A 26395-nucleotide genomic window follows, 5' to 3' on the forward strand; every position below is an offset into this window, starting at 1 on the left:
TAAAATAACTTAAGATGCGAGTTGGCTATAGTTATCGTTAGCCTATCCTTTAATAATTAAATAGTAATGAAATGTCTGAGCTGTTGTATTTTTATGCTGTTTCAATATGTTTGGAGTTTGGAGGACCCAGGATGTTAATTTATACACAATAAAAAAGAGGGACTGACTACAAGTCATTATTAAGGCAGCTCCCTGGATGTGTAAAGCTGTGAGCAGGTGCAGTGATGCTAATGCAGTGAGTTAATGCTAATGTCACCATGCAAACACTGTAATGTCTAAACACTGATCACAGTGCAGCCCCTTAGACACAAAGTGTGTCCACCAATGGGGTCCAGACCTTCAGGTTGACCTTTGTGTTTTGGTGCGTTACACCATCAAAGGATGGGTCAAGTGTTTCTGGGTTAATACTACAAGGGAAGTCAAAAGTCAAACATCTCAAAAATTGGCTCTATCATCCAATCAAATTAAAATCACTACTTACACTTGTGAAAAAGAGCTAGACTCATCTTTTTGTCTTTGCTTTAACTCACAGAACATTCAGTGAGAATGAAACAAACCCCCATGGCTTTATCGCTATGCACGCTCGCTGGCCAGTCCCGTAAATAACCGGGAGCAACATCTGTTTCAAAGACCAAAAAAAGTCATTTCAGAAGAGACACCCATTCATATCACACAATGTCCGATGTTCGATGGATTCTAGCCTGCGTCGGGCTGCATACGCTCGCTCACACCACCATACACAAGCTTGATAAGTGAGTCGCGGCACGTTTTTACACGCCGCAAAACCTTCGGCAGCTCCCGATGCAAGCGCACAGAGACACACTCGCTGGCCGCCGCCACTTATTTGCATGACAAAGGCTTGGTTAATTATTTAAGGAGCCTTATTTGATCAATACAGGAGAGCTGTATCTGACTGCAGGGACAATCTGAGCCACTGGATTCTATAGGCCTTCATTATTCATGAGAACCACTGAGAGAGGGGGTGGTGGGGGCACGGGCGCAGAAGAGAGGGAGGAAGTAGAGAAAAGAGAGGGAGCAAGCGATAGGGAGCACCTAACAAAGGCGACGGGGTCTCGTTTCATGTATATTAAAAGTTTTCCTTTTTCAGCGCTGATGAATATTTTACAGGGTTTGAAACTTAGACGGGACCTCTCTGTCTGTAGAGGTGACAGCAGAGGGGAAGGGTTTGGTGGCGACGCCGCTGCTGCGGCGACTGTGGTTTGTCTCGGGACGAGAGGGGGGTGGGGGGGGGTCACAGGCCTTAAAGACCATCCCGGCGCGTGTGAAGTCTGGTTTCAAAACGAGACCCATTCCACTTCCTTTCATTGTCATTTCTCTCGCTCTTGCCACGGCACGTGCCGGAAAAAAAAGCATGTGTCGAGTGGTTTCATTAGCATGCATTCTGGCGATCCTGTGCGCACGCAGTCATGGCGAGTTTGTGGACGCGCGGCGCTTGTTTGCATGCATGGGCTATGAATTAGTCACAGGTACATGTCTGCACTCCAGCACGGCCAGGGGGCGTTTATCTAAAAATAGTCGGAATCCCACAGGAGTGTGTGTTCTTTCTTCCATCCTCTGCTCCCTCTGGCCGCGCCTGGAGGGGTTAGGGGTGGAGGGCTGCAGGGCGGAGGGCGCGATCGCATCCAGAAATTGTTTCCCCAGCATGCATCTATAAACACACACACACACACAAACACACACACACACACACACACACACACACTGACGACTGCGGCCCCGCTGTATATTCACAAACCTTGATGTTGCCGATTAGAGAGCTCCACCATTGTCTGTAAATGCATATTAATACACACAGGTTTAAAGGATACAAACTGTGCGGAAGACTGCGGTAAATATCATCCCACCACAAAAAAACATAATTCTTCCCTGGTTGAAAATCCATCCACTTTTATTGACTTCTTTCTCTACTGCAACACGCAGCTCATTTGGATCCTGCTTCATCAGGGATTTTTTTTATGCGGCCCTAATGCAGCTCAGCCTTTTGAAGAGTCGGCGAGTTATGTCTCTGTATAGTGTAAAAAAAAAGCAGAAAGAGAACGGCAAAGCCACGGGTCCCAAGTGGAGATTTAAGCGAAAAATACAAGTAGATAAAGTTTGGGATTCTTTTTTGGGGGCAGCAAACTTGATTTGACTGAGGCAGCCTTTTGTAGTTGTTGTAGAAGGAAAATGCATAAAGGAACTGACGGAGGTGCCAGGTAAGACTGCTCGTCATAATGCTGCAGGACCAGATGGTGGTCGTCAGGTGAGATGCATTGTGGGACCTGTGGGAGATTTCTTTTTCAGAGACACATCTTATGCTCACCTTTTATGGCTTGCGCACACGCAGAGGGAATGTTGCCCGTGTCCATGTCAGATCTGTGTGTGTGTGTGTGTGTGCCTGTACCCGCATTCGACCAGACATTCATAATTGGGCCCAGTAGCTCTTTTGACACCAACTCGGCCCGCTGTCGTCATGCCAACCAACCACTTTACTTTTGTGCCGTTTCCCACTTTGTGTCGAGATGGCAACCGCATGCAGATGCCTCACACGACTCTGCAGAATGCACCAATCATTAGACCCCAGGATGCATCCTCACCTTGTGTCCTCTTTGGGCTGATTCTTTTATGTCTTTTGGTGAAGCTTCTGTTAAGGTTAGCGAGTACCGGTAATTGTGCCAGGAGCACATGCTGTGTACCTGAGTGGCGCCTTTTTTTGTTTTTGTTTTTGGAGTGTCTGCATGTTACAAGTATGTCGCAGAGTGCCGGCCTCATTAAAGGATTAATGCCTTTTCCTGGAGACCTCACAGAGCTTCTGAGTCGACTTGAGACAAGCTGATCCTTCCAGTCACAACACCTGCTGTGGTGTCGATTGGAAAGTAACCACAGATCAGTGGTGGGGGGGAAGAAAAACGGGAAGAGGATGATGGGAAGGAGCAAAAGGAGCGACTGAGTCGGTGTGGCAGTTGGCTTCTGAATTAAATTAAAAAAAACTATTAGACATAAAGAGAATGACAGAGCAAAAGCGGGGACGGCGAGAACTTCTTCACTCCCAGTCGATGCGTCAAAGATATTTAAATTTTTTCTCTGTCTCCGCAAAAACCGAGCGTTTGAGTCAGAGCCTCTCTGTTCTTAAATAACTTCCTCCTCGTCGCTGTCTGCCTCCCTCTGGCTCTACTTGTGCCAATTAAATAGACCACCAAAGAATTATACAATCTGATCAAAGCATGATATACAAGTAGCTTGGTTCTTAAAGTTTGTGTAGCATATACGAGGGCCTAATTGGATAAAACTGCATCTCTCTTTTATCACATCAGTCTGTCACACGATGGCTAAGAACGCACTGTATGTATAATTCATTCTTATATACAATGAATGCATCTGAGCTGCAATCAGCAATTACTTGGAGCTATTACACAAAACATACACCCAGTGAACGGATTTGCTGCACCCAGCCGAGATGCCGACCAATCAGAATGCACGGTCGATTTGAGGCTAAAACTGGTTTCTCAGGGCGAAGCAGTGTGCGTATCAATGAGTGCCATCTAAAGGATTAACGGGCAACAAGTAAATCTCTCTGGCACGGTCTTCGTTGTTAAGTTCACATAAAAAAAAACACCCATTCTCACGCTGCTGTCCTCCGTGTCCGTGTTTCTGTTGCCTTTGCCAACGGATGGAGTCCTCGTCGAGCGGGCAGAAGATACAAAGAGGGAATCAAAAGAGGCGCACCGCGTTGGGATCCTTTGGGGAGAAGAAGGGGGGGGGGCTGTGCCATTCGGTCCTGACAGATGTAGAAATGTCAGCTGCAAGGTCTGGTCTGAATTGAGAATACCTGTGTGTGTGTGTGAGACACAGCAGAAATACAGCAGGCACGAGCAGCCCCGAGGAAAGCCTCATCTTTCCTTTTTACACCATACGTGTCTGCCTCGCTGTTCATTTGACCCAAACTTGTTTGCTCATTCCTGTGGGCAAGCAAGGCAGTTTTTTTTTTTTTCTCTCTTTCGATTTTCGGGGAAGGTGAAGTAAAGGAGAGGAGGCTCGTGATGCAACTCATCACTGGGCTCACTGCTACTGTCTCCAGCCCTGCCTGCTCACAGGAGCAGTGGCTCCCCGCTGGGAAAGATGAGAGGCTTGATTACAGTCAAATTAGCAAGTGAGCAGGTTAATTACTGGACCAGATTCCGGTAGAAGAACGGTCGCTTCTCTGCGAAGTGCTCGCGCTCAAAGAGCCTGAAGAAAAAGGGCCCAAAAAAGGTAGAGGAAGGATGCTTATGAAATTGTAGCTTCAAAAAGCGATTGTTTTATTTGTATTTCAGAGGAAATCCTTTCTTCTTGCATTTCCAGTCTCTGTCCATCTGCCGTCTTGACTTCACAAGAGACTTTGGGAGGCTTCACATCCTTGTTTGCTACAACCACGAAGAAACAGAATTTGTGGCTTAAAGCTTTGCAAGGACGTTACGTTTCCCACGCCGGGGGAACGTGGCGCAAACTCGCCGGAGAAAAGAAAGTAGTTAGCGAGGAAAGGTGGATCTGAGTGTTTTGTTCCGGCCGACGCTGTTCAGCATGTTCCCGTCACAGGCCATCGCTAAGTGTTTAGCAGCCATGTGATGCAGCTTGGCGAGCACTGCGCCCCCGTCCCGGCCAATGGCTCGTGTGTAGTTTCAGGAGTACATTGATAGTGTGTGTGTGTGTGTGTGTGTGTGTGTGTGTGTGTGTGTGTGTGTGCGATGGATGGATTTTGTGGGCAGATGTGTCTGAAGTCTGGAGCAAATGGAGTGAGAAGCTGAGCAGCTGGCTGAGGACAAGGAGTAGGCTAGTGAAGACGGGAGATTCACAGACACACACACAAACATAGCGATGAATCAGGCTATTTGTACACACACACACACACACACACACAAACCACGGTGACATGACTCACACCAAATCGCTCACCAGACGCCGTCCTTTTTGTGCGTCATCCCTGGGACAACCTACTGTAACACTAGATTTCTACCGGCTTGTCGCCCGGGTGTCACCGCCTGTCATCAGTTCAGTAAATTAAGAGTTCCTCTCCGGGTGAGTGTTTCAAGTGAATTTGTCTCGGATGTAATCATATCTCTTAATGGAACCGTAGTTGTGGAAGGTGGCTCTTTATGGATTTAGCGGGAGCGGTTGTAGCCAGAAGGATACACACATCGATGTGTCAGAGGTTCTGTGCAGATACACTCAGAGACAGGGGGGGTCATGGGGTGTGAGGGGGGGCGGGGGGGGTGGTGGTTGTTCAATGACGAAGAGCAGCGGGAAGGCATCTATATTTTATCTTCCATCCATATTTGAGTGGGCAGAAGATGGGAGAAGAGCTCTCCATGTTGGTCTTTCTGTACAGAGGTACATCATCGAGGTTATCTCCCTTCTGAATTACACCGTCAGCGTCCCTATCTTTGCCCCCCCCCCCCCCCCCCTCCATTCTACTTCTCTCCTCCCCCCTGTTTCCCCGCCACCCCCCACTTAGGCGACGCCATTAGATTTGACTTTCTTTTTTTTAAAGTCCATTCCAAATGAATTGAGCTGCCGCTGCGCTCATGTCGAGGCTGGCCCAGTCGATTGTCTAAATGTAACTGTGCATAGTTATCGGGGACTGCGGCGCGAGCCATTTGTGGGAAGCCTAAACATTATAAACAAATAAAGCAGCGGTACTGCCTCCAGGCCCCTCGGTTAGGAAAGCACTGCAGTGTCTGGTGAATGGGCAGCCAGCGTGAAATCCAATAACGGCCTCTGTGTGTGCGCGTGTCTGTGTGTGTGTGTGTGTGTGTGTGTGTGTGTGTGTGTGTGTGCGTGTGTGTGTGTGTGTGTGTGTGTGTGTGTGTGTGTGTGTGTGTGTGTGTGTGTGAGGAGAGGGAGGGAGGGCACTCCACTCCAATCTTCATCAATATAGCACTATACAAGACTGGTGCGGCTGCTGCCACCAAAATACAACCACTATTATTTTGAACACTCCATGCCACATCTGATAGAACAACTACTATAACTACCACTACTCCCACTGCTGCTGCTGTTCTTCAGAGAAATTCGACAAGGCTTCCGTGGTAAGAGAAAGTCCCGTTACGCAGCTCAAAACCATCGCTGCGGCCAGTCAGGCCAAGGAACTGGTGGATTCTCAAAAATGTCAGCGTATGCCGATGATTTCCAACATCTCCTCCCACTCACTCGGGCTAATATTTTACAGCCTTGTTGTAGTGGCGGCCTACAGTGCCAGTGTAGGCGTGGGACAATAAATAAATAAAAAATAAAATTGGCATATTAGAATGTCTAGCGCAATGTCACCGGGCTTCACAAAATCAGTGATTGCTCGTGTAGTTTGGCAGAGGCTTTTATTAACGGCCCGAAATCCCGCCGTTGGACGCTACGGTCGAGCTGTCTCGAAAGAAGAAGGCTGTGAGAGGCGGCGTTCTGTCCAATCTCCCCACACCAACTATGCTCATATGTCCTAATGGTTTGGTGTCTTATAAGAGCTGTGAGGGATAAATCACCGGGGGTCTCGGGGCTGCGAGACACGCACACCCAGAAGATAGCAGAAAAAGAATCTACCGGTTGCCATGGAAACCCCATCCATCGCCGCCAGTTATTGTGACATTGACCCGGAGCAAAGGGCCCAGGTTTACTGAGATAGCCTCACGGTGTTTGTTGCAGGCCTGCTCGGTGGGCTTCCGTCACGCACAGAAACTCACACACACATTTGCAGTCTCGCCTTGTGTGTGTGTGCGCGCAGACGCGTGCCTGTTCGAAGTACATAGACAGAAAATGGGTAGACCGCCCTTCCTTTCCGCTCCTCTTTGCGCTGCTGGTGGGAAACTTGTTACATGAAGAATTAGATTGGTAGCGTCCTTATTTGTGCCGATCACATAATTATTTTTTTAGTTAATGAATTAGACATTATTTTTTCAATGAAAAGCGTTTTATAATGGCTTTCCATTTTTATGTTTTATTTTGATTATTTTGCCGTGGTATGGATGATATAAATAAATCATCCACTTCATCACATATCAATATATTCTAAGCCAGTGTGGTGTGCTTTAAAGTAACCTATACTTCTGCCTTAATCCAGTTGTGGCTGCCATGTAGTATTGTTTATGAGACAGCTTTGGCTTTTAGGCCAGCTCTAATGTGAAGCGGCTTTTAGCTTCCCTTCTCCCATCTCCCTTCTCACCCCTCATTTCTTTTCCTCAGCGTGCTTCCCCAGCCACGTCCTCGCTAATGAAGCTGAATCTAGCATGCTAAATGCGACCAGTCAGCTATGCTGGAGTGGCCTTTATTCGTCCCCCATTGCCCCCCCCCACCCCCCCGTAGGCACGAATACCACTCCATAGACGACGAGTCGACATCTAGGCAAGGCCAATTTATTTGTATAGCACATTTCAACAACAATCAATTCAAAGTGCTCCACATAAAACAATTAAAACATCAGGTAAAAATTTAATTTAAAAACAATTAAATGAAAACAGACGTTAAAACAACAAACAGGAATAAAAGTCGACGTGCCGTTAATGAAATAAACAGTAAAAGGCATCCATTTTATCCTTGAATCTGGTTTAATCAAAGTAGCCGCAAACAGGAGAAGTATCCCGTCTTAATTTGAAGCTGCTGAGAGTCTCAGCAGACCTGCAGCTTTCTGGGAGTTGTTCCAAATATGTGGAGCAGAAAAAGTGAATGCTGCTCCTCCATGTTTGGTTCCGACTCTGAGAGCCGGAGAAAGACCCGTCCCAGATGACCTGAGGGGTCGGGATGGTTCGTACGGTGGCAGCAGGTTAGAAATAGAGCTTTATAAACCAGCCATTGTAAAGGCCTCAGAACTTGTAGTTGCTGCTGCACTTGTCTTTATAGAGACATGTAAACACAACGTTTCAACAGTCCAGTGAAGATGAATGAAGTTTTTCCAAATCCTGTTATAATAAATCCTTGAATCCTCGATATATTCTTCAGGTGAATTGCCTAATGGTTGTTCAGATTGAGGTCTGAATTCATAACTACACCTAGACTTTGGGAGCATTCACAGCACAAGGCACACATAGAACTAGCAGGCGAGTGCTTGTCCGTGGCAGCTAAAAAATACGGGGGCCATCGAGAGCTTCCGAAACGCAGAGGTGCCCTATGTGTGGGCCGGCGAGAACAGATAACGTAACAAGAGTCCAAATGTGTGTGTGAAAGTACAACTGCAGCTGCAGTGGGGATCGCTACTGTACCAGAGATCAAGAGTAGAGAGAGCGCGCGCTCTCAGCTTGAAAGTTCCCCGCTCCAGGATTCCATAAAGCATCTAATGGCTTTGGAGTGTGAGCGCACCCAGTGGCACAAGTGGGAAAGCGGCGCAAAACAGGACCCTGCAGGACAATCCAAAAAGCACACACACACACACACACACACACACACACACACACTGTGGCAATCCACGGGTGTGGGCAAAAAGAATCTGCTGGGAGTCACGAGTGGTTGCACAAAAAAGGTTTGATTTATTTCTAAACGTCCAAACAAAAAGAAAAAAAAAAGCCAAAGTAAGTTCTTCCTCTTTGGAGGGTTTGGGTCCTTCGGTCCCGCTCGACGGTCCAGCACTCGATCTCCTCACTGCAGGGAAAACAGAAGAAAAGTCCTTAGGGGTTAACGCATATGTGTTAGCGCAGGCCTCGGCCTGACGTCAGCTCCTACTCACGTCTAGTTCTCCTTGGCTGTTGGAACGGTTGGTCCTTTATAGTGGGGCTCACCTTCATCAGCCTCATGAGCCGCAGCTGTGCCGCTCGTTGTCTCCCGGGGGGGGGGCGGGGCGTATCCCCTTTTAGTCACCTGACCTTGGTGCTGATTGGTGCTCCTAGGGACCTGCACCCGTGGGTTGCCACAACTCCCCCACCCCAGCAGAAAGCCGGGACCCCGCCGTCCCGCCCACATACAAACGTCCCGCCGGGACAGTGCATCCGCGTTAGCATGTTCCTTCCCTGGTCGGTGCTCCACCGTGAATTTATAGTCCTGGAGGGTCAGGAACCAGCGGGTGACCCTGGCGTTGGAGTCCTTTGCCTGCGCCATCCATTTCAGGGGGGCATGGTCGGTCACCAGGGTGAAACTCCGCCCCAGGAGGTAGTAGCGAAGCTTGTCCAGTGCCCATTTTATGGCGAGCGCCTCCTTCTCCACAGTAGAGTAAGCGCGTTCGTTTGGCAGAAACTTTCGGCTGATATACATCACCGGGTGCTCCTCTCCGTCTCGTACCTGAGATAGTACTGCGCCCAGTCCCACTTCCGACGCATCTGTGTGGACTAGGAATGGGAGAGAGAAGGCAGGCGTTACTAGCACCGGTTTGGTGCACAAAGCCTGTCGTAGGCACTCAAAGGCCCCGTTAGCTTCGGTGTTCCATTTGACTTTGTCCGGCCCCCGTTTTCTCGTCAGGTCATGCAAGGGGGCTGCCATAGTTGCGTAGCGGGGAATGAACCTCTGGTAATACCCCACCAAACCTAGGAATGATTTGACCTGGCGCTTGGTCTTGGGTCTTGGCCAGCTGAGAATGGCCTCTACCTTGGCATCCTGGGGTCGCACGTTGCCCCGTCCTATGCGGTAGCCCAGGTAAGAAGCTTCCTCTAGGCCCAGCCGGCACTTCTTTGGGTTTGCCGTGAGGCCTGCCCCGCGAAGGGCCCCCAGAACAGCTCTCAGTCGGCTCAGGTGAGTCTCCCAGTCGTCGCTGTGAATTACAATGTCATCGATATAGGCTGCGGCATACCCTTGGTGCGGCCGGAGAATCTTGTCCATTAACCGCTGGAATGTGGCGGGGGCTCCATGGACACCAAAGGGCAACACGGTGTACTGATATAGGCCTTCGGGGGTGGCGAAGGCCGTCTTCTCTCTGGCCCGAGTTGTCAGCGGCACCTGCCAGTAGCCTTTGGTGAGGTCCAAGGTGGAGATGAAACGGGCCGTTCCCAGCCGGTCTATCAGTTCATCCACCCTGGGCATAGGATAGGCATCGAACTGGGAGGCGTCATTGAGTCTACGAAAGTCATTGCAAAAACGGTAAGAGCCATCTGGCTTGGGCACCAGTACCACTGGGCTGGACCAGGCACTGTGGGACTCCTCAATGACCCCCAGCTGGAGCATTCTACTCACCTCCTGCCTGATGGCCTCTCTCCTCGCCTCGGGGACACGATACGGCTTCACCCGAACCGTTACTCCTGGCTCGGTCCTTATGTCATGGGTGGCCACGGCGGTCCTGCCCGGCAGGTCGGAGAAGACATCCAGGTGCTGCCACACTACCTCACGTAGGTCTTGCAGCTGACTCGGGCTGAGATGGTCTCCCATGGGCACATTCGGTAACGGGATCCGAGCGGTAAGGGCCGGGGTGGGTTGCGCCGGCGGTCCTGGAAGACTCTGCCATTTTTTAAGAAGGTTAACATGGTAGAGTTGTAGGGGCCTGCGCCGGCCAGGCTGACGTACCTGATAGTTGGCTTCATTGACCCGTGTCACCACCTCATAGGGTCCCTGCCACTTAGCCAGGAACTTGCAGTCTGCGCTGGGGACCAACACAAGAACACGTTCTCCTGGTTGGAAGGCACGTACCTGGGCACCCCGATTGTACACTCTGGCTTGGGCCTGCTGTGCCTGTTGCAGGTGTTCCCTCACTACTGGCCAGACTTGGGCCATCCGGGTCCTCATTTGGTCCACGTGCTCGATGATGGTGCGATGGGGTGAAGGCTGACTCTCCCAGGCTTCCTTAGCGACGTCTAAAAGTCCGCGGGGTCTTCTCCCGTACAGCAGCTCGAACGGGGAGAACCCTGTGGACGCCTGAGGCACTTCTCTTACCCCAAACAGAACGTAGGGTAGCAATTGGTCCCAGTTCTTCCCATCGGCCTCCATTACCTTCTTAAGCATCCGTTTTAGCGTCTGGTTGAACCGTTCTACCAGGCCGTCCGTTTGGGGGTGATAAACTGATGTTCGTAGTTGCTTCACCTGTAGCAGTCTTAACATTTCTTTTAAAACCCTTGACATGAAACAAGTGCCCTGGTCAGTGAGGATTTCCTTTGCTATTCCTACCCTACTGAACAATAAGAACAATTCTTTACCCACCGCTTTGGCGGTGGCAGCTCGCAGTGGTAGAGCTTCCGGGTATCTGGTTGCATAGTCTATGATCACTAGGATGTATCGATGACCCCTACTAGTTTTGGGCAGTGGACCTACAATGTCCATGGCAAGTCGCTCGAATGGTTCTTCGATAATTGGCAGGGGGATTAGCGGGTGCCTCACTGAGGGCCGGGGGGCCACTAGTTGGCACTCTGGGCAGCCGGCGCAATAATCCACGACTGCCCTTTTCATGCCGGGCCAGTAAAACCGGGTTTCTATCCTCTCCCGTGTCTTATCCATCCCTAGGTGAGCGCCCATAAGGTGGGAGTGGGCCAGATACAATACCTTACTGGTGTAGGGGCGAGGGACTACTAACTGTTCGACTGTCTGCCCTCCTTTCTGGCACATCCTATACAGCAATGAATTTTTTGTAACAAAGAAGGGGTAAGACAAGGCACTCACCGGGTCGATGGGCTGTCCGTCGTGGGCGAGCACCCGAGCCCAGGCGTGTTTCAGGGTGTCGTCTTCTTTCTGGGCTGTAGCAAACTGGCCCTTTCTGTTCCCCATCCCGTCCGCGACTAAGGGGAATTCTGAGAACTCCGTAAGGCTCCCGCCCTCCCCCCCTCTGGGGATTTGGGATCCCTCCGTAGCGGTGTCCGTATCGGGGGTTCGGCCCCCCGCCCGGTTGGAGCCTCCTGGTGCAGTCGAAGGCGAGGGGGGAAGGGGTCTTGCCTCTTCCGGGGGGCCCTCGTCGGACGAACCGGACGGAGCGTGGGCCGCACAGGCAGCCCTGGGTCTCCCGCGTCGGATGGGTCTTGGCTGGGAGGCCCTATCGTGCCCTCCCCTCGGTCGCAGACCCCAAAATCTCTCAAAAATGGGGCAGTCGCGTCCAATGATCATGGGGACCGAGAGGTCGGGAACCAGCCCAGCCCGTATGGAAAAAGATCCCCGGGGGGTACACACCTGGATCCATCTCGTTGGATATGCCTTGAGGTCCCCATGGACGCAGGTCACCTCGATGCGTGGCCCCTCTTCTCCTTCCGCCCACTCAGGGCGGATCAGGGTAACCACACTACCCGAATCTATCAGGGCTGAGGTGTCCTGGTTCCCGACCCGAACCGGCACAGTTGCGGCGCCGGGTATTGGGGGGGTCCAACAGGTAGTCATGAGGCACCTCCCTGGGCGGTGCTGTTCCTCCGTGCTGGCGGAGGGCATGGGCACATCGCCCGCAGGGCACTGCCGGGCAATATGTCCTAACTGGCCGCACGAAAAACATCTCCACTCAGACCTGTCGGGTGTTGGGCGCGGAGCGGTTCTCGGAGCCGGGCGAAGAAGGGTTGCTGATGGCCGGATCGGAGCCCGTCCCTCAAGGCCTCGGGGAGCAGGGCATGTCCCCGCCGTCATCTGCTGGCTGACCCGATGGTTCTCCAGTAGGTTAATCAGCTCGTCCACCGACGCGGGGTGGTTCTGGGCTGCCCATCGCTTGGCGTCGAGAGGCAGGGCCCGGATGCAGCGGTCCATAACGACGCGGTCGATGGCAGCTGGACCCTCCCCGGTCACCAACCAGCTACGGGTAAGCCTCCCCAGGCGCACCACCTGGCTCCGCACGGGACCCTGGGGGTCGTACACCCAATCGTGGACCCGCTGGGCGCGGCCGGCTAAATTGTGCCCATAGTGGGCCAGGATGGCCCCCTTCAGCGTTGGGTAGTCTGTAGCCTCCCTGGTCCCGAGGTCTTGGTACGCCCTCTGGGCGTCCCCTGTCAGAAAAGGCGCCAGAATGTGTGCCCACCTGTCTTCCGGCCAGCCTTCACGTTCTGCCGTTCGTTCGAAGACCTCAAGGAAGGCCTCCACATCGTCTCCGGGGGTCTGCTTTGTGAGTAGAGCTGTTGGGGACGCGTGAGGGGCCCTTGGGGTTAAGTTCTCAGCCAGCCGGTCGAATGTCCCCTGAAGGGCTGCCATGCTCTGCACCTGCTGCGCCTGGGCTTGGAGAAGCCTGGCCATCGCGGCCTCCATTGCTTCTCCCATAGTCTCCTGCTTTCGGGGTTACGGCGGTGGAACTAAAGAATCGCCCGCATCCTCCACCATATGTGGCAATCCACGGGTGTGGGCAAAAAGAATCTGCTGGGAGTCACGAGTGGTTGCACAAAAAAGGTTTGATTTATTTCTAAACGTCCAAACAAAAAGAAAAAAAAAAGCCAAAGTAAGTTCTTCCTCTTTGGAGGGTTTGGGTCCTTCGGTCCCGCTCGACGGTCCAGCACTCGATCTCCTCACTGCAGGGAAAACAGAAGAAAAGTCCTTAGGGGTTAACGCATATGTGTTAGCGCAGGCCTCGGCCTGACGTCAGCTCCTACTCACGTCTAGTTCTCCTTGGCTGTTGGAACGGTTGGTCCTTTATAGTGGGGCTCACCTTCATCAGCCTCATGAGCCGCAGCTGTGCCGCTCGTTGTCTCCCGGGGGGGGGGGCGGGGCGTATCCCCTTTTAGTCACCTGACCTTGGTGCTGATTGGTGCTCCTAGGGACCTGCACCCGTGGGTTGCCACAACACACACACACATTCAAAGGTACACACACGCATATGTGCACCGAGTGTGTCAAATCTCCTACTGAAGTCCAACATATCCCTCACAAACCCATTAAAGGTGCTTCATACAACAGCCTCTCACAGGATGCGGAGAGAGGGACGTGCAAGCGGCACAGGCTGAGAGAGAAACAGCCAGAGTGCGAGAGCCCAGGATTCGCTTGGTGCTCCACGTTAAAACACATTCTCGCAGGTAAAAGTGTACGTTTGATACCGCAGCAGTATTTTTTGTGTTATTTTAGATATTAAAACACACATCGGTTGCCCATTTTTTGCTTATTAAATTGTAATGCACAAATTTGAGCACTGTAATATTAAAAGGATGTGGCTTCTGTGGAGGATTACTGTAAAAATGCCATGTTGAGTGGAGTGGATGAACCCAAACGCAGGGGACTAAAGGGAACAGGAACTTGAAGATATGACTTTCATTCAAGGTTTGCTGGAGGCCAGGCAAAAGTGAATACCACACAACAAAACATAAGGGTCCAACAGAGACCCAAGTGAAAACCAGGATTTAAACATGAACGGATCTATTCAAGAGGATGGAGTGCCGTTGGAGAGATGGGCGGAGAAGCCCAGGTGAGGGGCGTTAGGAGGCTGGTTCTGAGAGGGTGTGCAGATGGGCGGAGGGGGAACACGGGAGGAAAAGCACAGAAAACAACTCCATAAGCTCCACAAACTGAAATGAACGCTGTACTAGCTTGAACCGCAGCAGTCAGTCCAATCAAATGGGCCTAAAATGTTCTACACACATTCATATACCCATTTATAAAATTAAGATAGGGTAAAAGGTTTTGGGACTCAATTCATCCAATATAATGCAATTCATGAATTAAAAAACAATAAGCTTAAGGAAAAAATGATATCATCAGCCTCTGCTTTACTTTAGATTCTATTGAGCTACTGCACGGTGAAAAGTGTAAAGTGCATTGCGAAAGTGTAAATAAGGCCGTGCATTATCCGGGAGATTTTTTTTATTTTAAGGCTAGACTCCAATCTAAGGGATTTAAACAGAATATTCTGTGAGATTAGATGCACAGTATTTTTGGAAACTGTTATATCCATCTTTGTTATGCTCACTTCATTTTTACCCCTGGACTTGCCAGAGATTGGATCATGCGAGTTGACCAATCTGAGGAAGCCACCAACGTAATCTCATTCAACATATTTTAGAGTATAAATATTATTAGACCAGACTGATCCGATCTGCAACGGCAGAGATGTATTGGCTTGAATGAACGCGTCACAACGTTTTTTTCCTGTTTTGTTTTGTTCTTCCCCACCTCTCATTTATTTACTTCACTTTCTGCCCTATATTTACGATGTATATATATTTTTAAATCTATTGACAGCCTTAATATATATATTTTTATATATAAATAAACTAATTAATTGTATTAAAGAAATGTATTAATCCAAATTAATTGCGATTAAAAGTTTTTTTCTAAAGAATAAATCTTATAAATGATCGCCCCAACACAAGGACCCTGAAGCTCTACTCATGCATTTGACATTATTTTGCAGAAGTAGTCACTTTGGAAAATGTGTATTTAAGACACTATTGTTTAATTGTATTTTTTAATCCCAAAACTACGCACATTTGATCATCATGGAGGTTGGACGACCGACTCTTCCTGCTGTCCTCGTGCACTTTGCTCTTCTGTTTGACAAGTTTAAGTCTGGGGGCCAACGCACACTGGAAGTAAACAAAGTTGCGTTAACCGCGTTCAAATATTTAATCGCATTAATCTCGGCCACAATAATCCCATAGATTAACACGTTTACTCTGACAGCCCTAATAAAAAGCTATAGCACTGTGCCTCCAGCCTCACAGGGCAGCCACCGCGGCTAGCAACTCCTGTTGATCATCTTGTCCGCGGCAGTCATGTTCTTGCATTACCATCGAGCAAAACAGGATTTTTTTTTTCTCCCACATTCATGAAAGCACGACCACACAAACACCCTACATCCTGGAGACATCACGTTGCCATGGCGTTTAAATCCCCGCTTTTCCTTTTATTACAGAACACAAACTTTTAAGTGCTTTAAGCGTGCTATTTTTACTCTTCGCCAAAACAACTCACATTAAAGCCAAGGCAAGCTTCACCGGTAAATGCCATGTTTAAGCTTGTTAGGATTTTGAAGATGTAATAAACATGCAATGTGTTGCAGTCTGCTACTGTCATATGTTTTAAACCTTCTCATTTTAAATCCACTCAGCTTTCCTTTTGCAGGAAATTGTGAATGACTTTTTCCCCCTCCATCTCTGGAGGTTGTAACCCCAACATGGAGAAGTCCCCTGTACTAGTTCATCACGGGGTTTACCGAAACCTCAACATATATCTGCACATGGCAGGAGAACTTGTTCCGCGCCCCCCGTTTTCCTATCTCTCCCCCTACTTGACATTTCAGCCTGAGGAAATGACTCCTGTCTGGCATTTATTCAATGCTCCGGGGTTGAACAGCCTTATAGCTGCTGTCATTAACACTTTTTAGCGTTTGCATTAGTGCTACACTTTCCTGTTTAGTCAAACAATAGCTTTAAAGAGTGGCAGTAAGAAAAAAAGCAAACTGCCCCACAGTATTTTGCCTCTGCATAGCGGTTATAGCGTGCACGTGGACAGACACACACACGCGCACACACATGCACTCTGGTGATGCATGTTGTACAGCAAAGGCACGCCAAAGCCCTCAGTGTGTCACCTCTGTCATAGTGTTAATTAGACAGTGTCACCGTCTGTCCCCAGTGACATTTATTGCACATTTGAATATTTTACCCAGACAGATGGTAAGAATGTCAAGGCGTGACACTGAGTTATTAAGCCCTAGTCCTCTCCCTCGGCAACAGAATGCAGGGCTTGTCAGCGTTCGGTTGTTTTAATAACTCACCGGCGGTACGGCAGCAAAGTTTGCCCTGACACTCTTTGCTGCATCTAGTTCCCAGGACAAAGGTGAAAGAGCACACACTGCAAGCAGGAATTCCCTGCCTGAAATTAAGGACGGGCAGCGGGTCTCCGCGACCCCTCCGCTGACATCGTTCATCTGCGGACCGCCAGGCCATTTCTACATCGTGCGTGACCTCCACCCAAATGCACTGACTCTCTTGTCGGATAACCTTAGAATATGATTACTCTTTCCCCTGTAAAAGAGTATCCACATGCTAGCTTTCACAGGATAGTGACAAGTGGCTCGTATATCACCTGGATACCGAGATGGCAGACTTGACACAAGGCAATAAGGGTGGTGAAACTTGCTTCATTGAGGTTGGATCCTTACCAGCTGATAATCAAACCATGGCAGATTGTGTAGCAGAAGCTGTGGCAATGATCTCTGTTTGGGAGACTTACGCGCAGGTAATTGTGTGTGAGGTGACCCTCTTAAACTGTCGATCAGGCTATATGGGGATGTCATTCAGGACACAACCTGCAAATGCTTGCACAGAGAAACTATAGAAATGCCCATGCTGGGTGTTTTGTAAATGTTAAGGCTGAGTATGGAATAAACTATAATTTAAGCAAAACTGAATTGCCAGACCTTGGTACTCAAAAGGAAACAGTTTTAGAGATAAACCAAACCTCGCAATATTTTTTTACCAGATACTACAATATCGATTGAGAAGTAATCTGAGATGGTAGAGGGCAGTGTGGGAGTGCCACTAATGGGCCATTGACTGCACCACCATTATTGGTCTTTGCTGCTCCCTCAGCCCAAGCCCACTACCCACAATTAAAATGAATGGGAGGAGTGGCGGGTGTTTTTTGGTGTGAACGCAGCCCCATTGTACATTCCACTTTTATGTTTTAGTAAAGAAAAATTCTTACCATGAAGTGACAACCCAGTAAACCTGGTAAGTGTGTAAAAGGAACCAGAAAATAAACTGAGCCCACTTTTATTGGATGCTAAACGGCCTCACTATCACTTAAGGATTACACTTTAAATTTGGCCTTAACTGCCGAGTGCGTGGGATCTCAGCACTGATTCTTTTTTTTTTTTTTCTGCGTGCAGCAGTGTAAAATGGTGATGTGGAGGGACTCAAATGATCCATACACATCAAGAGATGTGTATGGATGCAGATAAATGCCCGACAAATATTGATTTTTTTTTTGCTCTATTTAGTGTTTTCCACTGCGAAAATGTGTTAATAAGCCCGGTTTGCTTGGTTATTGCGGTTATACTACCCGCCCCACCGGAGACGCGGCGTCTCATTCCCACGGCTGAGTCTCATGTTGTCTGTCATTTGTCCCGAGTTTTTGAGCCCTGAATAATTACCCGGTGTGTTTGCACCTTGGCTCTAACCGCCAGTCTCGTCGCTGCCAGCTCGTGTCAGTCTTTGGCGAAATACGGGCTTGATGGGTAGGAGCATGCAACAGCGCTAGCGGGTTTTCTCTGCACATGTGTACGCTCGCTACTATTAGCCCACTCTGGAAGACACAGAGACAGAGAGAGGGACCTTGTCGTCTCTAATCCCTTTGTTTTGAGTCAGATTAGAGCTCTGCGAGGCGTTTGCGAGGCCTGCAGAATGTGGATTTAAGGATTAGTCTAATAAACAGAGGCTCTGTGGCACTCTGCAGCCCAGTGTGGAGATTACACAGGAAAGGGGGGAGCGTTGTCCCCTCCCCACCCAGCCTCCCTTTAAAACCCTGACAAATGAAAGGATGAGAGGAGAAGAAACATACAATGGAGGAGGGAAACATAAGGCGGGTGCGCTCTCTTCACAGTTCCCGTTCAGCGAGGCGACTTTCATCCATCTCGATCCCTGCAGGGACCACGAACCCAGAGTCACACAATGCAGACCTCGGGGTTGTGTGACTTTCATCCCTGCGCTCTTGCACGGCCTCAACAATTCTTCACAATTACTGCATCGAGCCTGGCCCCTCCTCATTCTCACCCCAGCAAAAGCATGCAGAGGAACTAGTGTTCAGTGTTAACACAGAAGTGAGAAACAATTAGTCGACTAAAAAATATAGGCCGCCGCACAACATTTTCTAATGCAAACAGTAATATGACTGCTTAATTATTTTTTGGTTTCCGTTCTATTTCCGTACAGCATGAAAATAAACTGGGCGGCACGGTGGAGTGGTGTTTATCACTGTGCCTCACTGCAAGGTCCTGGGTTCGACTCTGCCCAGTGGCCTTTCTGGGTGGAGTCTGCATGTTCTCCCCATGTCTGTGTGGGTTCTCTCCGGGTTCTCCGGCTTCCTCCCACAGTCCAAAGACACGCTCCGGGGATCAGGTTGGTTGGGCACTCTAAATTGCCAGTAGGTGTGTGAGTGTGAATGGTTGTATGTCTCTGTGGAGCCCTGCGATTGGCTGGGGACCAGTCCAGGGTGTACCCTGTCTCTCGCCTGAAGTTGGTTGGGATAGACTCCAGCCCCCCTGCGACCCTGTGTGCAGGATAAGCGGTTTGGAGATGGATGGATGAAAATAAGCTTTGCGGTAAACCCAAAACTAGGTTCAATTACAGAGAATATATCTTGGATTATTTTTGTAGGTGACCTTATAGTTGTGGAGTCTGCCACTGACTTATTGTGCTCACTGGCTAAGAAGGGCCGGCAAAATCTGAGCCATGAGCGCAACCAATGCAATCAGACGTTGTAGCGCCGCGCTCGTACCCCCCAAAAAAGACAATTTACTCAATCAAACACAAATAATGACGCAACAACCCATCACATTTTAATAAGCAAGGGGATTTTGGCTTCAAGAGGTGTTTGAGGTAATGAGGAGAGGTGTGTGGGAGAGAGAGTGATGAAACGTTTCCTGTTCCCAGCGCACCTCAGCGGTTGGCTCCCAGAGCATCTTGGATCCAGAACCGACTGGCTTCCAGTTAAACTGGATCCCCGGAAGCAGCAGCCCCCAGCCCATCCTTTTCATTTATATTTGTGCGAGCTTGCATGCATGTCAAGCCGCCCGAGATGGAAGACATGATTAATGACCCTTCACGGCGAGGAGCGTATCAGCCAGACCCCGCCCGCTCCAAAGCTCACAGAAGCCCGACTTGTGTGCGCGTTAAGAGTGGGACCGATAGACGTCATGACGCGTTTATGGACGTTTATACATGCAGGAAGGTTCACATGAGCTGGGATGTGTAATTTCCATCTGAGAACAGGAAGAAATCAGGAGGCCTGGCACGTCTTAGCATACATGCAAGACGTCAATACAGCTTAAATTTCTCATCCGTACTGTAAAATTTGAAAGCATAATGTACATAATGAGCTATTTAAATGAACGCATTAAATTACCATAGAGTTTTTGAAGTAATTACATTGACAATGTACACTCAGAGAAGCATTTACCGGCAAAAAGAAGGGATTAATAACAATAATAAGGATTTGCACATACAAATATATTACGCTTCTAAGGGGAATCTAAACACTTTGAACAATGTGATATGGAGCAGGACGCTGGTCTTAAAATCACAATGCACGTACTTTTATTGTAATTGAGCACAAGTCTCATAACTTCATTCATAAGTCTCATTGCTACATTTGTACTTCTTTTATTCTCACGCAACCTCTCTTTCCTCCGCTCCCCACCGTCTGCTCTTTTTGTTTCTCTTTCACTGAGTCTTCGCCACTTTGTCTTTGTGAACAAACTGGGTAAACAACTTAATTTGAGCTGCAGCCAGAAAAAAAAGCTGAAATTTGAGAACCAAATGCTTTATATCCACAATATTTTCTTTTGTGACGATATGGCCTCGTGTTTTCAATGACTTTATCTATTTAAATTTCTTTCAAATCCCCCCAAAAAAGAAAAAAGGGAAGAGAGAGAAAGAAGAGAAAGGGAAGAAAAGAAAAGCAAAAGCAAAATGAAGAACTGTTGACAAAGAGTGGATGCATTTTCTGATGGAAAAGCTTCACGCTGTGTTTCATCAGGCTTTTAGTCACTACTCTTGTTGGATGATTGTCGCCTTTGGTTTGGTTCCAATTGAGTTAAACGAGCCAGATAATGACTGCTTCACGGGCGCTTTGAGTCCAACCGTAAGATAAGATCAGATAGATATTACTGTGGCTGTAACCTGCTGCAAAAACATGTGTTTGCATTAAACAGAAACGCATATTGTACAGGTAGATTTACCCAGGGTGTGGTATGGAATACAAGGTATTAGTTTGTCCAATTGGCTTTGTCTTTTAAAATGTGTGTTTGATGTTTCCAAAAGGTGCAATTTAATGTCTACTGAACTCCTTCAATCCTTTGAATTTGGACCAAAGACAGATACTGGGTTTTATTGTTTTATACAACAAGTACAAGTATTTGTGATCCATTATTTGAGAAAATCATCTACATGTGAATGGATAGTAATTTAGTTGAACCCTTAAAATTATACAGTGCATAGCACTGTATACTGAAATACACATACAAAACAAGTCTAAACTCTTTTTTATAAATTTGGACTATACGAATATACTATTTAAATAAATGTGAGAACAGTTGTAGCTTTAACAGAGTAAACATGCCCTTGTTGAACCTCTTTTGAGATCTCTACAATAGGAGTAATTTGGACAGGAAGCCTCCCACAGCGTGATGGCCCTTAACAGCATCTCCACTAGCACTCACAAACACACACACACACAAACACGCACACACACACACACACACACACACACACACACACACACACACACACACACACACACACACACACACACACACACATAGGCCTCCTACTTATTGGTGGATGGAATCTTTTCAGCTAATTGTCATGGGTACCCAGCCAATGGGCATGTAAGCACTGTGATTGCAGTGAAAGAATATGCGGCCCGGAGCCGTGTGTCGACTCCGCAGCACTTTTCCTTCGTTGCATTCGAGGTAAAATGCAACAGAGCACATTTCAAACCGTTAACGCGCTACTGGGACTACTGCTGAACCACCGATCACCCCCTGCCGGCTTTGTTGGTTTGACAAGATCATTTTTAACAACTGAAAAATGTCCTCCATGAAACTTATTTGACTGAATGTGTTGGATATATTTAGATGCGACACAATAGGAAAACTAGATGCTTGTTTTCCATGTTTATTAACCACAGATTTATGGAGAAATGTGGATAAACCCAATGTTTGATGGGTAAAAAAAAGATGTCCAGAAATTGTACAAGGAGGTGGATATTGCTGCCTCTGTTTCTTCAACATTTGGACTCTTTCTTATAGGTTGAATGGGAATCGATCTAGTTTGATGCTTGTTAATCCATTGATGTCATTAGCTTCCTATTAACTGTGTGTGATTTCTAGTTAGAGTGGATTTACATTGTATCATTTTTCTTTTTTTTCCTCTCTTTTCTGAGCTCTTATTTGCAGAGAAAAGGCCATTATCTCTACCAAACTTCACCTCTGTAATTGCAAAAAATGAATTCTCCCCCCTCCCTGTTGCCTTCCAATTACATTTCTCATTCTGCCTGGATTTCATGGTCACTTCACGGTCGCACGCGTGTCTCTGTTCTCCTTCATCTAACTACCTTTTGTAGACTGTCAAGGAAACGCTGCTACTTGCAGGCCCAAGTGGATCCTGGCGAAGTTTGTCTATATTCCCGTTTGTATGCGAATAACCTGAAATCGTCAGAACTACAATGAGTCATTACACTTCTGATGAATGACACTGTGGAGGTTTAGACAGTTGTCACCAGAGTAATTAAGAAAAAAGTTCTGTGAGTGAAGGTGTGTGTTTATGCGACCTTGAGGCAAACAGCCTCGTGGGTGGAATGTGATTGATATCCATTCCAGATCTGGTGATTGACCCCCTCGGCTTTTATCCTCTTAACCCATCTATCTCCTATACTATTGTTCTGCTACTCAACTAAAATACACCTGCAAACTACTTCTCCAGTCCTTCTACTGTGATTGACACGCACACAATTGTTAACTCTCAGACGTCTATAGACACGGCGGCTCACATACGGCTCACGTCTCTTGATTTTTAGGGTCAACCGTGTATCAATGTACTACTATCCTGCACCTTGTACTCAGTTTGGCAGTGATCCATCACTTCTGATTAATAACACTCATTTCTCTGTATTCAATTCAGAGCCAGGAGAGTATTAGCCTAGCTTAGCATAAAAATACTGGAGGAAGAATACTGTCCTGGCGTCATCTCTGCGCTAGCCGCTGTTCCTTTAGCTCCTGTAACAATTTCTCACTCAGCAAGGAGCCAGGCCAGCTCTTTCCCCTCTGTTTCAGTACCTTACGCTAAGCTAGGCTAATGGGCACCTCCCTGTTTAATGCACCAACAAAGTGCAATATTGAACTTCTCACAAAGCCCTAATAACTCGCATAGCGCCAGTCAGAACGTCCCCAAACCTGCCGAGCCAGTAGCCGTCTCCATTTCCACATTCTCCATTCAAGGTACAAACACATTAAGGTTGAACTCCTAATAGCCTGTGTGATGGATGTCGGGGCATAATGAGCTCTTTATGAGACTTAATACCTACTGTTAATCAATGCACATAGCAGGCCACTTTTCAATACTACCTTCTAAGCATTTTAAAATGAGCACTCATTGAATAGATTGACTCACATTTTGTGTTGTCCTCCCCCTTTTTTTCTCCCTCCTCATTCTTCCATCCTCCCAGCATGCAATTAGTTACATCACATTCTCTAAATGAGACCATGCAAAGTCTCTAGAATGGCCCCGCTCCCATGTCGATGCATACCGTCCAGACTCAGTGATGTTTTGGATGCGAATGCAATGCTACGGCTGTAATGCAGTGGGTGGACCAGACGTTCCTTTGCCCTGAAGCAATAGAAACACGGATGGCCTATTTATTAGCATAAATATCCCATACAGGCTGCTGCTGGAAGCGCTCCCGTCAATTACTGCTGGTTGTTGTATTGTTGTACTTTGATCTTCAGCCGCTAATGTAATGCGTTGCTCAAGGCCTCTGCGCTTGTATCGTGCCGTATTAGCATCATAATCATTTATAATCTGAATCCAATAGTGTAATATTTGAATGGATTAGAAGGGGACTGGTTGCACGATTGAATAGCAGCGGTTAGATCAGGAGTACGGCACAAAGATGTGATGTGTAACGCTGCACGTGTTCAGCTGCGCTACAAGTCAGGCCACAAGCTGAGTCAGTGCCAGGAATCACTATTATCTCAGCACCTCAATTTGCATACGTGCATTTGAGTTTGTTTCTGAGCCTTTGTCATGTGTGTGTGTGTTTGTGCGTCTTGCTGTGTTTGATTATTCCTTACAGCCTCTAAGGGAGCGGGATTCATTCTCACTCTGATAATGAGGGAGAGACTAGCAATGCCCTCAAGTCATTTCTCCTCTTCTTGCATCCTTCCTGTTGCATCCGGCTGCTGTTTTTTCTTTTTTTCTCGGCCTCTACCTTTCATTGAGCCATCTCGCTTCCCATCGTTTTGCTTTCCTCTTGGCCTTCCTCTCACCTTCCTGGTCCTCTGCCATTCCTCAGCGGTCTTCAACGTTTTTCAGGCCAAGGTCCCCCAAACTCATGGCGAGATGGCGCAGGGACCCCCTATTCTATAATTCCCCTATTCCCTATAAAATTATCTTATCAACCAAAAATTTTGCGGCCCCCCTGCAGTACCTCTGTGGACCCCCTATGGATCGCGGACTCTGTTGAAGGCCTCTGCTTTACATCATTGTGGGTCTGTGCTCATGCGTCGCTGACATCAGCTTAAGATGACAGGATGGTGCCTGAGACACTCTCGTTTTTTTTGTCAGAGATTTAAATGCCGGCCCGACCATTTATCATGAACCCGGTCGATGGTGGACGATCTCTGTGGACCTCTCCGCTGGCAGCTCTGTTTCTCCCCACAATAGCCATACTTATCCTGCGTCAATACTCTGACGCGTTCTATATCGTCGCCGGTCGCTTGAAAATGTCCATCCACCACGCTCCTACTTACCTAACTTTCCTTTTTTTATTTAGTGGACAAGAATGAGTCACAACAGAGCATCCATGAATTGCATACCAAGGTTTTACTTACCTTTCCACTCTCTCTCTCTCTTTCTCTCTCTATTGCTGTTTTTCAGGTGACTGACCTAACAAGCCCGCTAGGAGGCCCCTTCCTCTTCCCCCCTCCTCTACACAACCGCCTCCTCCTCATTCTCCACTTCCTCACCATATCTCTTCTCCCAACGCCCCCGGACTCCACCAAGCCCACCCACGAACGGCATGGATTTGAAGGACCGAAGGCACCGCTCCCTGACGAGGGGCCGTGGCTCCAAAGACACCCAGTACAACACCTCCTCCTTGGACACGGACGAGTGCCGCGTGCCCACCCAAAAGTCCTACAGCTCCAGCGAGACGCTGAAGGCCTTTGACCACGAGCAGAGGCTGCACTACGGCGGCTGTGTGACAGACCTCGTTCACCATGAGGCCGACGAGTACTCCAGGCAAGGTGAGTTCGTGGAGCGAAATTACTTATTACGCTGTAGTTTAGTGGCTTGAATCATACCATGCTGGACTGGAGACATTACTGTACGTGGACGATAAGGTTTTTTTATTTTTTATTGCCAAGATTACGTTGGAAGGAGAGGCTCATGCCTACCAGCACCTATGATGCTCTTTTGCACAATGTTAAAATAAAAAAGCAAAAGATTTTTTTGGAAAGCTCTTGTTCGTAGACCAGGGGACACCTGGTGGTGCGCGAGCTTCCCCTAGGGGGTGTGCGAGAGGAAAAACGTAATGGTGGTCTAATAATTAACAAATAGAAACATTTTTTTTAACACAAAATAGAAACTTATTTTAAAGAATTATAAAAATTAATGAATGGATGCACTTTAGCTCCTCCTTTTATGTACACTAGCTGACGTTAGCTTAATTTGCGCAGCTAACGTTAGCTAAGAGCTAACTTCATTCATTCAGCAACATTCATACCAATATGCTAAGCTGGCTGGAATCGGGAAAACTGTCAGGCGGACATCTGAAGCTATCAGTTATGAAAGAGAAAATGGACACAGAGAGAGAGAGGAATCGGAGGCGTTAATCTTACTCGCTACCCCTGGTTCTCTCCCCCTCTCTCTCTTCCTTGCGGCAGGCAGAGCCCCATGCGCTGCTTGTGAAATCCTAAAACAGACTCCTCCCTTTTTTATTTCTGAGTCTCTCCATGTGCCACTATTTGTTCCTTACGTGGTTTACTGTGTTTAAGTCAAATTCCCCTAACTCTGATGACCTCTGACTAAACATTTTCCATTTTAAATAATGTAACCACCATGTATGGTTAATTGAAAATCAACGAGATTCCCGCAACCCTGCATGAAGGAAAAGCGGCTTTGAAGATGGATGGATGGGCAATGTGTGTGTCCTCGCCATCCTTATGGCTGTGTAAAAGTCATGTAACTGGAATTTATTCAAACTTTGTTGCAGTGTTTCAGGGCATTTTCACACCTGTAGTTTGTTTGCTTTGTTCTGATTCGGGATTAATGTGATACAATGTTGCAGTTGCCCCTTTGTTCGGTTTGTGTTCACACTGCAACATTTAACAGCGCACTAAATATTTTAAACAAACACCACACGTGAGCAAACTGTTCTCTCATTGGTTCAATTTTAATGCAGCTATAAATAGGAGTTGTTTCTTTTTCTATCTCTTTTTTAAGTGTGGGGGATTGCGAGTGCAAGAACCCAGTCAGGATGTAGAAGGGGATGCTTGGCCTAAAAAGATCGAGAACCGCTGGACTAAAGTGCAAAAGAGGCGTAACCGTTATTCTTAACCTCGGCTGAGTTAGATGTGTCGCCCTACCTCCCATCGCGGTGCTTAGCTAAGCTAGCAGGCGGCTATTGTTAGCTTCATATT

General features: G+C 47.9%; 2 protein-coding genes across 14 annotated transcripts in view; one reads left to right on the forward strand and one right to left on the reverse strand.

Moving 5' to 3' along the window:
* The window catches only part of tenm2a (teneurin transmembrane protein 2a), a 192106-nt gene that overhangs the window by 23539 nt on the left and 142172 nt on the right, over positions 1 to 26395 (forward strand). For all 13 annotated transcript variants that reach the window (XM_078102044.1, XM_078102046.1, XM_078102045.1 and 10 more), the window contains exon 2: positions 24633 to 25000. In XM_078102044.1, the coding sequence (XP_077958170.1) occupies positions 24775 to 25000 (226 nt within the window). In that variant the 5' untranslated portion in view covers positions 24633 to 24774. The remainder of the gene's footprint in view (positions 1 to 24632; positions 25001 to 26395) is intronic.
* Positions 4164 to 13574, reverse strand: LOC144406157 (uncharacterized). The gene is made up of 5 exons (XM_078100941.1): positions 13472 to 13574; positions 10441 to 13334; positions 8733 to 10374; positions 8412 to 8595; positions 4164 to 4227 (listed from the first exon to the last, which is right to left on the reverse strand). Exons 2-5 carry the CDS (start codon positions 13087 to 13089, stop codon positions 4164 to 4166), a joined length of 4539 nt encoding a protein of 1512 aa, XP_077957067.1. The 5' UTR covers positions 13090 to 13334; positions 13472 to 13574.

Source organism: Gasterosteus aculeatus, chromosome 4 (genome assembly GCF_964276395.1).
Source record: "Gasterosteus aculeatus chromosome 4, fGasAcu3.hap1.1, whole genome shotgun sequence".
Taxonomy (NCBI): Eukaryota; Metazoa; Chordata; class Actinopteri; order Perciformes; family Gasterosteidae; genus Gasterosteus; species Gasterosteus aculeatus.